The sequence below is a fragment of the Nyctereutes procyonoides genome, unplaced genomic scaffold (genome assembly GCF_905146905.1).
Source record: "Nyctereutes procyonoides isolate TBG_1078 unplaced genomic scaffold, NYPRO_anot_genome, whole genome shotgun sequence".
Lineage (NCBI taxonomy): Eukaryota > Metazoa > Chordata > Mammalia > Carnivora > Canidae > Nyctereutes > Nyctereutes procyonoides.
The window spans coordinates 2,738,335-2,752,115 of NW_026575124.1; the positions used below are offsets into that span (position 1 = coordinate 2,738,335).

General features: G+C 39.5%; 1 protein-coding gene across 1 annotated transcript in view; it reads left to right on the forward strand.

Annotated features, from left to right (window-relative positions):
- SCN8A (sodium voltage-gated channel alpha subunit 8) overlaps positions 1-13,781 on the forward strand; it is a 178,955-nt gene that overhangs the window by 45,457 nt on the left and 119,717 nt on the right. Inside the window, exon 2 of the mRNA XM_055337028.1 lies at positions 9,440-9,769. Coding sequence (XP_055193003.1) covers positions 9,494-9,769 — 276 coding nt within the window. The 5' untranslated portion in view covers positions 9,440-9,493. The remainder of the gene's footprint in view (positions 1-9,439; positions 9,770-13,781) is intronic.

Sequence of the window (13,781 nt, forward strand, 5' to 3'; positions counted from 1 at the left end):
TTGTCCTTTTGAGTCTGCTATATTTCACTTAGCATGATGTTTTCAGGGTCATTCATGTTATAGCATGTGCTAGAATTTCCTACCTTTTTTTTTAAAGACGCTTTTTAGAGAGAGAAGGAGCATGAGCAGGGAGAGGGGCAAGAAGGAGAGGGAGAAGCAGACTCCCCACCAAGAAGGGAACCCAAAATGGGTCTTGATCCCATGACCCCAAGATTATGACCTGAGGCAAAGGCAAATGCTTAAGTGACTGAGCTACCAGGCACCCCCAGAATTTCCTTCCTTTTTAAGGCTGAATAATATTCCATTGCATGAATATAGCGCATCTTGTTTATCCATTCATTTATCCATGTTGGGTTGCTTCCACCTTTGGCTATTGTGAATAATGCTACAGTGACCATGGGTGTACAAATATTTGTTCGAGTCCTTGCTTTCAGTTCTTCTGGGTATAATCCTAAAAGTGGAATTGCTGAATCTTGTGGTAATTTTATGTCTAATTGTTTGAGGAACTGCCATACAGCAGCACAAGGGTTCCAATTTTTCCACATTCTTGCCAACACTTGTTATTTTCTGTTTTGTTTTGTTTTATAATAGCCACTCTGGTGAGTGTAAAGTTGATCTCATTGTGGTTTTGAGCATTTCTCTAATGGTTAGTGATGCTGTGCATCTTTTTGTGTACTTTTTGGCCATCTGTATGTCTACTTTGCAGAAATGTCTATTCACATCCTTTGTCCATTTTTTAAAGGGTTTATTTATTTATTTTAAGATTTTATTTATTTGTTTGATGGGGGCAGGAGGATAGCCGCAGGCAGAAGGAGAAGGAGAAATAGGCTCCCCGCTGAGCAGGGAGCCCGAAATGGTGCCGGATCCCAGGACTCTGGGATCATGGCCTGAGCTGAAGGCCGATGCTTAACTGGCTGAGCCACCCAGGTGCCCCCATTTATTTATTTGAGAGAGAGAGAGAGTGGAGGGAGGGATCAGAGGGAGGGACAGTGAGAATCTTAAGCAGACTCCACACTGAGTGTGGATCTAGACAGGGGGCTTGATCTCACAATGCTAAGATCTTTACTTGAGCAGAAACCAAGAGTTGGATACTCAACCGACTGCACCACCAGGTGCCACCTCCTTGTCCATTTTTAATCAGGTTGTTTGTTTTTTGTTGTTGAGTTACAGGATTCTTTTAAATATAGTCTGAGTATTGATCTCTCATGAGGTACATGATTTGCAAATACTTTCTTCCATTCTGTGGGTTTCCTTTTTACTCTCTTGTATAGTATCCTTTGAGGCACGAAGGTGTTTATTTGATGAAGTTCAATATATCTGTTTTGTTGTTTCTGTGCTTTTGTTGTCATATGTGAGAAATCCTTGCCAAATCCAATGTCATGAAGCTTTCCCTCTACATGTTCTTCTAGGGAGTTTTATAGGTTTAGCTCTTACATTTAGATATTTGATCCATTTTGAGTTAATTTTTGTGTATAGTGTAAGATAAGTGTCCAACTTCATTCTTCTGCATGTAGATATCTAGTTTTCCCCAGCACTGCTTATTGAAAAACCTATCCTTTTCCTCATTGAAGGGGCTTCACCTTTGTTGAAAATCATTTGACCGTATATGTGAGGTTTTGTTTCTGGGCTTTCTATTCCATTGGTCTATGTGTCTGTCTTTATGCCAGTACTATTACAGGATCATCGACTCCAATAACCAAGAAAGAATTCTCGAGATGTTGTCTGATGCAACTTAGTTTATTTAAATAGCATGGGATAGGACCCATGGGCAAAAAGAGCTGCACTTTTGTTTTGGTCATTATATGCTTAGTGCTTAAGGGGGTGGGGTCATGCAGGGAGTATTAGATCATAAATGTCTTCTTTGAATTTCTTTTTTTAAAAAAGATTTTACTTATTAGAGAGAGAGAGAACTCAAGTAGAGGGGAAGGGCAGAAGGAGAAGGAGAAGCAGGCTTCCCACTGAGCAGGGAGCCACACATGGGGCTTGATTCCAGGACCCTGGGATCATGACCTGAGCTAAAGGCAGATGCTTAACTGATGAGCCACCCAGGCATCCTTTCTTTGAATTTCTGCTTGTAAAACTACTTTATCAAGATTTCTCTGGTGCTTATTGTTCAGTTCAATATTAACATTGGTGGGATTTACAGGCAGTCATGAGACTTTAAGAACATAGCAACCAACACCTATTTGATCCTTATCAGAACTATAGAGGCTGTAAGTCAGCCTTCTGGGCTACAGGTGAACATTTTTCTGCTTTTATCCTTCATCAGTACCACGCTACTTTGTTGACTATCTTTGTAGTAATTGTTGCTATTGTAAAGTATAAGCCCCCCAACTTTGTTCTTTTTTTTCAAGTCAGACAAGTTTTTAATACTACTTGCTATTTGACCCTCCTTTTAACATTTTTCTTGAGTATCCTTGCCTATAACGTTTCTGTTAACAACTCCTCCTGAATGACTTCTCTTCCTTCATCCCTGTTACAACCATGCAAAGCCAGTTTTCCTTCCCTCTTCTATCCCTCTCCCCTTAATTTAGATTTATTTCTAGTTGTGGGTACAGGCCACAGCTGATATTTTAAGGTCTTAATCCTTCTGGATGACCAAGAGAAGAGAATCCTAATAATCTCCTTCCCCCAACTTTGAGTCAAGTTCAGTCTCTTTCAGGACTGTTAGGGCTAAAAGTCACTTTTATTGTTCCTTCATTATCTGGGCTGGCTGTCTCATCTTAGCACTGCAAGAGGAAGAAAGCTGAGACTGGGGTGATAAGATGGGCAAGATGCATTGCCTGAGAGATTGTGTAGTATGTTGAAAAGAGCATTATGTTGGAGGCCAAGAGACCTGTGCCCTAGCTCTACCTCTGCCACTAATTAGCAATTAGACAACTCAGGCTTTCTTGCTTACTGAAAAATTCTCTTATGTGTAAAGTAAGGAAAGTTGGACTAGATGGTCTCTTAAGTTCCTTCTAAATCTAAAAAGTTTATTTTTTACTTTTTTGCGAGACAGTTTCCTCAGGAGAAGAATTTAACCTGGTTTTAATGGATGAATAGAACTTATATAAAAAGGAAAGAAAGATTTCAGGAGATTTAAAACAAGAAAATGAAAATATATTTAGAAGTCAATGAAAATAATAGTGCCAGCCTTTTGTTGAGTGATACAGGGTCAATTAGATATCCATGTAAGGAGGGAAAAAAAGGAACCTAGACCTCTATCTTATATATACAAAAATCAATTCCAAATTATTTGAAATCTAAATTAAAAAGACAAAATAATGAAACTTCTAGAAGAAAACAGGCTAATTGCTGCATGACCTTGGGATAAACAAAGATTTCTCAGAACAAAGAAAACATGAAAGAAAAGATAGATTGGATTTTAGCAAAATGAAGAACTACTTTTTATTAAAAGACAGCATTAAGAAAGTAAAAAGAAGGACGTTTGAGATATATCTGACAAATGACTTGTATGGAAAATAGCCAAAGAACTCCCACAAATCAATAAGAAAATGCAGGTGACCCAATAGAAAAAAGTGGCCAAAGACTTAAAGACCTAAACTGGCATTTCACAAAGGAGGATATCTATCTAAATGGTCAATAAGCATATGAAAAGATGCTCAATATCATCAGAGAAAAGCAAATTAAAACTCCAGTAAACAGGCAAACATGAAAAAAATGCTCAACCTCCTGAGTCATTAGAGAAATGCAAATCAAAACCCACAACAAGACACTACTCACACCCACAAGGATGGCTGTAATACTGTAATAAAAATTTTTTTAAATAAAAAAAATTTAAAAAGGAAAATAAGTGTTGACTAGGATATAGAGAAATTGGATCTTTATATTGCTGTTTTAAATGTAAAATGGCTCAGCCACTGTGGAAAAAGTTTGGCATTTCCTCAAAGAATTAAACATGCTGTCACATATGACCCTGCAATTCCACTCCTAGGTGTGTACTCATAAGAATTGAAAACAGGAACTAAAATAAGTACCTGTGCATACACTATTCATAATAGCCCAAAAACAGAAAGACCTCAAATGTCCACCCATGGATCAATGAGTAAACAAATTATAACACATAAAATGAAACATTATTCATCCATAGAAAGGAGTGAAGTACTGAGATGATACATCCTACAGTATGGATAAACTTCAAAAAGGTTATGCTAGGGGGCACGTGGGGGGCTCAGTCAGTTAGTTAAGTGTCCCATTTTTGGTTTTGGCTCAGGTTGTGATCTCAGGGTCCTTTGAGATGGAACCCCACTATGGGCTCCCCACTCAGTGGAGTCTGCTTGTCCCTCCCTCTCTGCCCCCCAACCCTGCTCGCCTACTCTTTCTCTCTCAAATAATTAAAATATCAAAAAACAAAAACATTATGCTAAGTGAAAAAGAAACCAGACCCAAAAGATTACTTATTGTAAAATTCCATTCGTATGCATATCCAGAATAGATTAAGAGAGAACACAGACTGATGGTTGCCAGGAGCTCAGGGCAGGGGTGGGGGATGGACACGGAGAGGAATGAAGAGAAACTAATTAATGGGTAAAGGAGTTTTTACTCTGTCGTGATGGAAATGTTTTGGAACTAAATAGATGTGGTAATTGCACTACATTGTGAGTGTACTAATTGCCTCTGAGTTGTTCACTTTAAAATGGATAATTTTATGTTTTATAAATTTCACCTCAATAAATTATTTTTCTAAAAACTATGCAATGCCTGTATCTATACCTATTAAAAAGGGTGAAATAAAGAAGACTCATTTCTAAGTCCGGTGAAGATAGAGAGCAACTGGAACCCTCTTACATTTCTGGAGTTATTACCAAAGCCAGATAAACACATGCCCTCTTTTGAGCCCAGCATTCCACTCCTATTTATACCTGAAAAAAAATGAACACGAAAAACATGTGCAAAAACCTTAGCAGCTTTTATCCATGATAGCCTAGAATAATAAACAACCTAAATGTCTATCAAGCTAAAATGGATAAACTGCTGGATTCATACATGAAATACTACCCAGCAATAAAAAGAGGGACTATCCATACACACAAAACAAAGATAAATTTCACAGAAAGAATGTTGAATGAAAGAAGCCAGACCCTGAAGAGTATTCTATATTCTACTTCCCTGAAGTTCAGGAACCACCCAAACTAATCTACGGAGATAGATGACAGACTAGCCGTTGCTGGGCCAGTCGTGGTGGTGGTTGTTACTGACAAGGGAGCTCAAGAGAGCTGTCTGGTATGCTGGAATAAATCTTCTATAACTTAATCTGAGCAGTGGGTACACCCATGTATATATATGTGCAAATAACCAATCTGTGCACTCGAGATCTATATAGTTTACTATGTTCTCCCTTTAAAAAAAAAAGCCTAGAAAATCAAAACAAAAAACAGTCACCAGAGTAGATGTTCTTGTAGGAAGAGTAGAAGAGAATGACAAGTGTAAGGTTGTAGAAGATCTTGAATGGCAGTGGAGTGGAAGAAGTTTGGATTGTCTCCTATAATTCTGGTAGGTTTGAGGGAGGGAAATGGCGTAATAGAAGCAGAGATGTGCCTGGTGGACTGAGGACTGGTCTACAAGTGGAGGCTTTTAGAGTAGGTCCGGGATGCGGGTGACACTGTTGAAAATAGAAACTTGGAAGAAAGAAGAATTAGTAAGGCTGGTGACTGGTTGGGAAAGGACAACAAAGGATGACAGGGCAAAGATGACCAAGATCTGTTGCTAGTTGGCTGGAAAAATGATGGTCCTAATAACAGAATTAAGAAAGCCAAGGGAAAGAATCAGTTTGGGAAGTAAAGAGATGAGTGGTTTTACATGCTTTAATTTTGAAGTGGTGATAGGCAGTTATGAGACTTAGGAGAACAGTTAGGGCTAGTGATCAAAATTTGAAAAATCACCCATGTTCAGATTATTTTGAGTAGATGAGATCCCTAAAAGAAAGAATGTTGCAGAAAGATTGCAGAAGGCCAGCCCTTAGAGAAGAAGAGACTGTAGTTGTGGATAGAACCAGGACAACAGAGACTAGAATGAGGATCTTAAGCCAATGGAGAGAGAGCGGGGCTGGCGATAAAAAGGAAGAAGATACAGAAGTAGGAAAGGAAAAGTAAAGATGGAGAATGTGACGGGGAGCTTGGATCATTGAAGGATCATGGTTTTGGAGAAGGCAGGAGGAAATAGGATCTGGAAGCAAAGGCAGAGGACTTAGCCTTGGACAGCTTGACCTGTGAAGAGCCCAGGGGTGTACAGTCAGGTCACAAGGATTGTCTGCGTCTTCAGTTACTTCCTCTTGCAATATATACATTTTTTTTCAATTGGAATATAGTTGACATGCAGTTTTATACTAGTTTCAGGTGTACAACATAGTGATGGGACAAGTCTATAGGTTATGCTGTGCTCACCACAGGTGTAGCTGCCATCTGTCACCATACAACACTATTACCATACCGTTGAGTGTATTCCCTGTGTTGTGCCTTTCATCACTGTGGTGTATTCATCCCAAACTGGAAGTCTGTATCTCCCCCTCCCCTTCATCTACTTTGCCCATCTCCCCATTGCCCTCCCACCCTCCAGCAAACATCAGTTCTCTATCTTTATGGTCTGTTTCTGCTGATAGTTTGTCTTAGATTCTACATATGAGTGAAATCATATAGTTTTTGTCTTTTTTTTTTGTCTGACTTCTCTCAGCATTAAGCCATCTAGGTCCATCCATGTTGTTACAAATGATAAGATACCATTCTTTTTTAATGGCTGAGTAATATTCCATTGTATATACCACATCTTCTTTATCCATTCATCTTTCAATGGACACTTGGGTTGCTTCCATGTGGAAGCATCTCTTGCAGTATTCTTTGTCCTCTAAATAGGAACTGAGGGTGACTCAGGGTTGAGAATGAGTGTGACTGTGAGAGCAAAGAGGTTCCAGGTATCTGAACTCATTATAGGTTTTAGGTATAATCCTATCATTTGTAAAAGGGATAGAGAAGTAGTTTAAGGCACCACCCTTTCCCTTTGGGATTTTATAGGGTACAATTCAGTGATAACTAAGAGCCAAAACAAGTGTGAACAGGATGCTTTGAATCCTGATTTGTCATTTTCCAGCTGTGTAACTTTCGGCAGGCTGTATTATGTCTCTATGTCTCTGTTTTCTCATCTCTTAAAAGGAAAGAATAATGATACCTGCCTCATATGTTGTCCCAGAGATTAAATGAGTTAATAGAAGCACAGTGCTTGGAACAGTGCCTGAAACATATGAAGTTGTAGATAACTGTGAGCTAAGATCATGATAAGGCTTATAGGAGTTCACAAGGGGAAAAATTGGTAAAGGCTGCAGCCGGTGGGAAGGTTGTACACAGGAGTGAGCATTTACTGGAGACAATTCAGGGAGAGAGAAGAGGAAAGGAATGAGAGAAAAGGGATTCTAGCTTGAGGAAAACATTGTGAATAAAGTCTTAAACCAGCAAAACCATTGGCCTTTGCATGTGCTTTATTCGATGATCCAGACTGTTCCTGCTGGGAGTAGTGGGGGTTAGAGTAGGAGAGGAGGGTGGGTGACTGACACTGGTCATAATAAAAGAAGTATGAGTTGTTGAGTCAGAGCTCTTTGGTTGTGATTTTTATTCTGGGACAAGTTGTCCAAGCTTTTACGACCCCACATTTCCTAATCTATAAAATGAATGGACTGTATCTGTGAAATCCCTTGCATCTCAAAAATTCTGGGCATCGTATGTGAAAATGATTTCTTGGACCCCACGGTGTACGGAGCATTGTTTTGTTTTGTTTTTTTTTTTCTTCAGTCCAGCGCCAAGCTCTTTGGTCTTCATGGGGGCAGACTTGTGGTTCGAGCCTCATTAGTCCCATGCTGTAAGGGAGTGAGCTGACCAGCCCACACGGAGACACTGCACACTGCCTTTGCAACCCTTAGCAATCACCACCACTAGAGAAATCTGGGATCTCTGCGGGTGCGATTATGAAAGGAGCCCTTGGGTATTTCACTCTCAAATTATTTAGAGTTAACTCTACTACTGTTCTCTTGAGGAGGCTTGAGTTTTATGGATACTTGCCTTGAAGTGGACCCTGAGGGCTAAGTAGGAGGGAAAGAACACGCTTTAGCCTTAAAAAAAAAAATTTCCCGATTGTCTCTGTGGAGCTCACAAAACGAAAGGCAAAAGCAGCACCGTAAGTACCAGATGAAATGCTGGTAAAGCCCTACAGCTTTCGTGGTAAGACTCACCTGCTCAGGTCCTTTTATGGCAGGCACCAAGCACTATTGTGTTTGATGTTAGCGATCCCCCTGTTTCAAAGTGTCTTTTGTCTTGTTTAAAGTTTTATTTATTTATTTATTGAGAGAGAGTGTGAACCATGTGAGAGGGAGAGGGAGAGAATCTCAGGCAGACTCTGCGCTGAGTGTGGAGCCTGACGTGGGGCTGAGATCATGACCTGAGCCAAAATCAATAGTCAGGTGTTTAACCAACTGAGCCACCCAGGTGCCTTCAAGATGTGTTTTAAATAACCCAGGGCTCTGTGTAAACATGGAAATGGACTTTTCAAATCCCATGCTTAGAAATCATTGCCTCTAGGATGGCCCTACTTCACTTTTCCTTTTAGAAGGGAAGTTTGGTTTTTTGTCCTGTTCTCATTTCTGTCCTTCCTAGTTTGAGCCCCTCTGGGCTGCACGCAGGCCTTCCTGCCATCCTTCACCCTGCTGCAGGCACTGCAGTGCTGTTGCTTCAGAGGAAATTCTCCGAGATTCCTCTGCCATTTGCTTCCCCTCGCCCCACCCCCGGTTGTCCCTGGCAGGATCTCCATCATCAAAGAGGTACTTCTGGACTTTTATACCAGATGGATTTTACACATCTTGGTGAATTGAAAAATAACTTGAAGTGGAAGAGCCGAAGTAAATGGAGTCTATTTTATCTATATTTTGTGCCTCCAGTGTTTTGAAGGGTTTAGTATTTTCAGAAACTGAAATTTAAAGGAGTGACAGTTTGCCCTTGTGTTGTATTTGGAAGGAAGAATATTTCTTTAGGGAATAGAGTTCCAGGAAAGGAAGGTGACTTGAGCATATAAGGATTCCAGAGCTAGCACGGGCCCCTGGGTAATGTTAAATATGCCTTATTAGTTCAGAATAGAAGTTCCTTGAGGGTGTGGAATGTACCTTCGTAGTTTGTATGATTGCAAACAGTGGAGTTGCAACTAAGTAAAGTAAGAAAAACTAGCAGTCCGGGAGCCTCCCATCTTTAGATCTCCCTGGCTAGCCAGTCCCCTGGGGGTGCTTATGGACATCACCCAGCCCATTCACACCACAGATTTTCTGAAGAGAAAAATAACCGTGTCACGGAAGAAACTATGTGTTGCAGAGGTTGTGAATAAAGGTCGAGAGTGAGATGGTTTGGTCTGGCCTCTTTTCAGAGCAGCGATTGATTACTGCTGTCTGTGTTGCCGTTTCTTCCAGAGCTGACCTGTCCCGGACGCAGCATAACTAACGAAGCTGCTGCAGGATGAGAAGATGGCAGCGCGGCTGCTTGCACCACCAGGCCCCGATAGTTTCAAGCCTTTCACCCCTGAGTCACTGGCAAACATCGAGAGGCGCATTGCTGAGAGCAAGCTCAAGAAACCGCCAAAGGCCGAAGGCAGTCATCGGGAAGACGATGAGGATAGCAAGCCCAAGCCAAACAGTGACCTGGAAGCAGGGAAGAGTTTGCCTTTCATCTATGGGGACATCCCACAAGGCCTGGTTGCAGTTCCCCTGGAGGACTTTGACCCATACTATTTGACGCAGAAAGTGAGTTGGAGGAGGATGCGGCACAGCTTCAGAAACCCCTTTCCTAACAGGCTTAGGGGAGGCGGGGGAGAAAGAACTGTCCCTTTGCCCAAGTTTGGATAAGTAGTTAACCTTTTGTTTCAGTTCTGGTTAATGGGGTTTATTTTTCAGTTTAATTGCTGCTCAGGCTCATTTATGGGTCTTGACACTTCTTGTCTCTGTTAATAAGACTTCTGTTTTTGGCTCCAGGCCAGATCAGAAAAAAAAGATGAAAACAGATTTAAAAAAAAAAAATAGAACATAAATGAAATGGGACTCTATTAAATGAGTCCAAGAAAGATGGCATGGTGAAAGATGTTATAGGCGGGTAAAATCTCTCTCCCATATACATTCAGAATTTTATCTTTAAATGTAAAGATGATGTAACTATTACAATATCAACAAAGCCTATTGTTAATATAGAGGAGTTTATGGATCAGAACTTCCTCTGTCCCTTGGTGACATTAGGTCATAGCTGTTGGGGACAGGAATAGAATAAGGTAAACCAAACCAGGCCAGTGAGGAGACCAAGTCTTTGGCCTTGTTACTCAGTTGTCTGGATTGAGCCACCACTCATCCTTATATTAGAGTCAGTTCTGTTATTCCTGCCAGTAAAAAGCACAAGTGAAATAATACCAGTCTTCATTTGACCAAGAGTTTCAAACTCCCCTAACAAATATTTGACCACACCGAGGGTTCCTTTCTCATGAGTATCTTTTGAAACAAGGCAACAGGTGGAGAAGCAATGCCCCCTGGTTAAATCCACCAGCCAACTAATGAGCCATTGCGTACTGAGGAATGATTTCAGACTCCATTTTATGGGTCCCTGATTTGATAAATGTCAGTTAAAGAAGTAGATTGATAGGTGTTTCCAGATGAGGGAAGGAAAGGCTTTGTGTAATTACATATTCATAAATATAAAGCTTACCTAAATTGTCTTTATTACCAAAACTGCCTCATAAACTCCAATTAACTCGTCTTTCAATCTTTTAATTTGGGGGAAATTTTAGTTTCTTGGCTTAATAACGGGACAGAAGTAAGATGAGACCAGTTGATCTCTTGACCTAGCTATAGTTGTGGAGGCATTTTTGGTTCAGGATGGCAAAAGCAGTTATGACAGTGTCTACACAAAATGGTCCTTCACTCACTCCTGTTGCAGCTCAGGACAGCTCCATAATAGAAAAAAGTGGCAAACAAACAAACAAAAAAGGTGGCAACAGGACCCTGTATCTTCCCCTGAGAAATACAGAGTTTCAGAAACAAAGCATGATATGATACAAATAACGGTAGACTAGAAGAAGTCCTGAATCTACTGTAATTCACCATGTTTATTATCTGTATTTCTCTTTGTGTGTATGGTGTTCAAGCTACCGCAAATAGATTATAGGAAAAGAAAGTTGTAAATAAAGGAAAAAACTTCTCAAAACTAGACCATGTGCTTTAGCAAAACACATCACCTCTCTAGGCCTAAATTTTCTCATCTAGAACTGAGAAGTTGGACAGAATTTCTAAGGACTTTTTCACACATCAAGTTCTGGAACTGAGTAGTTTACATAAACATTCATTGATTTCCTCATTTACTCTTCCTTTTTTTAAAGTCTAACTTTGTAATCTGTGCCTTTGCTGAGAGGGGAAGATGGGTGAGGAAGGAGGTAGGCTGTAACTTTCTGAGTTAGTGAATAAGGAACATGGAATCTTGATCTATTTTTAGAAAAAAAAATCCATTCATTGTAAAATTTTGAAATATTTTTAGAAATGTTTTCTTATTCTTTCCTACCCTTGCATCCATGATCTTAGAAGAGGTACAAGGTGATGACAAATCACAGAGTTTGGTTGTGCCTATTTAGTGAGTTGGCCAATGGTGTATCTTTTTCAGAAAGTACTCTTATAGCAATAAGATAAGTAAAGTTCTTTGGACCCTGGCCTTTCAGGTGGCTAAAACTTCTTTGCTTTTATTTGAAATATTTATTTTTTTAAACTCAAATGCAAATTAAATCTCCCTTTCTTAACCTGACTTAATATATGAAGAATACATAGAACTGTTGGTTGTCAGAGCCAGTTTCCCTTTGCATGCTTTTTCCCCCTGGTTCTTGCCCTATGGATAGCCTGTTTTCTCCTAATGCCTCAGATTTCAGTGGCCCTGGATCGGGAGTAAGGCCTCAGAGAGGGTAGATCTCTGGCCCTGATAGGTATCAATCCTTGAGTAGGACAGATGTTGATGGAGCTCCATTAAAGGACTGGTTCTTCATGATAGTCTGACTTCAACCTTTGTCCTCCCCACAAGTGTAGATAGTTTGTAGAAAGGGTAATTTTAGTCGTATTTTTTTTGCTAATCTTTTTTTTTTTGATTATGAAACATACCACCATGCAGAGAAGTTCATAAATGCATAGATTAATGATTACTAGAAAGCAAACAAACACTCATGACAAGAAAGAACATTAGTAGCACTTTAGAAGTACTAATTGTACTATTAATCAAGGGATTTTTTTTTAAGGTTTTATTTTTAAGTAATCTCTACACCCAACATAGAGCTCAAACTTAAAACCCAAAATCAAGAGTCACATGCTTCAACTGAGCTAGTCAGGCACCGTAAAGCAAGGGATTTTTTTAGTTGATTAATGATATGCTTGCTCATGTTTATTTGCAAATCTTCACTGGCACTACTAATACTTCTTACTAACTAGGCCTTTCACTAGGCCAAATTAGCAAGGTCTCCTTTACAAGGAAGCACACTGGGAATTAACCCACAAATCAAAAAATACTGAGAGTATAAATGACTTTAAGAGGACATTCCCCTGCGTTTGTTTCTCATGGACTGCCTTAAAGAATTCTTGCAAAAGAGAATTTCTTTGCTAAATGATGCAAATGGATTTCTTTATCTTTTCCTTATAGGTCACATTCATCTTCTACCTAATTAATCATTTTTGTGGCTCCCAATTGAGAAACACTGGTTTCTCATTTCAATCCCTCTATTTGAGAGGGTGAAAGAAAACTACTTCCCTGTTAGTAGAGTCCTGGTTTCATCCCGTTGTGGATTTCACATTGTCCAGGCACACAGGGACATAAACCTGTGTGTTGTATTTTCAAGATATTCTTGTACCAGCTGGTGCTGGTTTGAGCTATCATAAGCTTCTTGAGGCCCTCAGCAGTATTGTCCATGTTGTATTTCACCTCCAGCTGGTCCCTGAAAACAGTCTAGATTATCCTCTCTTTGGATTTCTTCCAACCTCCCAGTGCTGTAGCATTTTCTTTACCTCTTGGTACTTTGTTCTAATGTCTCCTTTCGTTGGCTCTCTTGTATTTCAACTGTTGCTTGCAAATAATTGAATTTAAGGGACATTTATATTTATATATTTATTTAATTTTTGAATTAAATAAAAATAAGTTATATAGCTACGTGGTTAAAGAGTCATTTGAACATATTCAGTAAAAAGTCTCCTCTTTACACCTCTCCCTAATCTGCTTGCTTCCTGTCTCCCTGAACAGGTAACCACTGTTGGGAGGGTTTTTCCAGAATTTCTTTATATGTATATTTTGGCAGAAACAATTAGATATTCTAAGGAACCTGAACTCTTCTGAATGCCTTTGTTCTTGGTTTTCTTTCTGCTCTTTTCTTAAGCCTATTGAAGTTTTCATTTTGTTATTTTTTTCTCTTCTTTCATGCTATAGAATCTTACATTTTATCAGTATAAATTCTCAATTCATCTCTCCCTCTTCCATGCTTTTTTAAATAAATCAAATCAAGGACTTTCTGTTACTTGAAGTGTCTTTCTGTCTCTCCAGTTCTTATTAATAACTTGTTGATTCAAATGGCCATGTATATGCATGATAACTGTCTTAAGTGGGCAGCAAGAAAGTCTGTGGATTCAGTTGAAAAAGGCCTTTAGAGTTGATTCCTACTTCTTTTCCCACTTCTTAAATGTGTAATTGATCTATGTGTCCTTTTTGTTCAGTGGGTGTACCCTCTTATAAGAAAGTCCTATAAACAAAAAT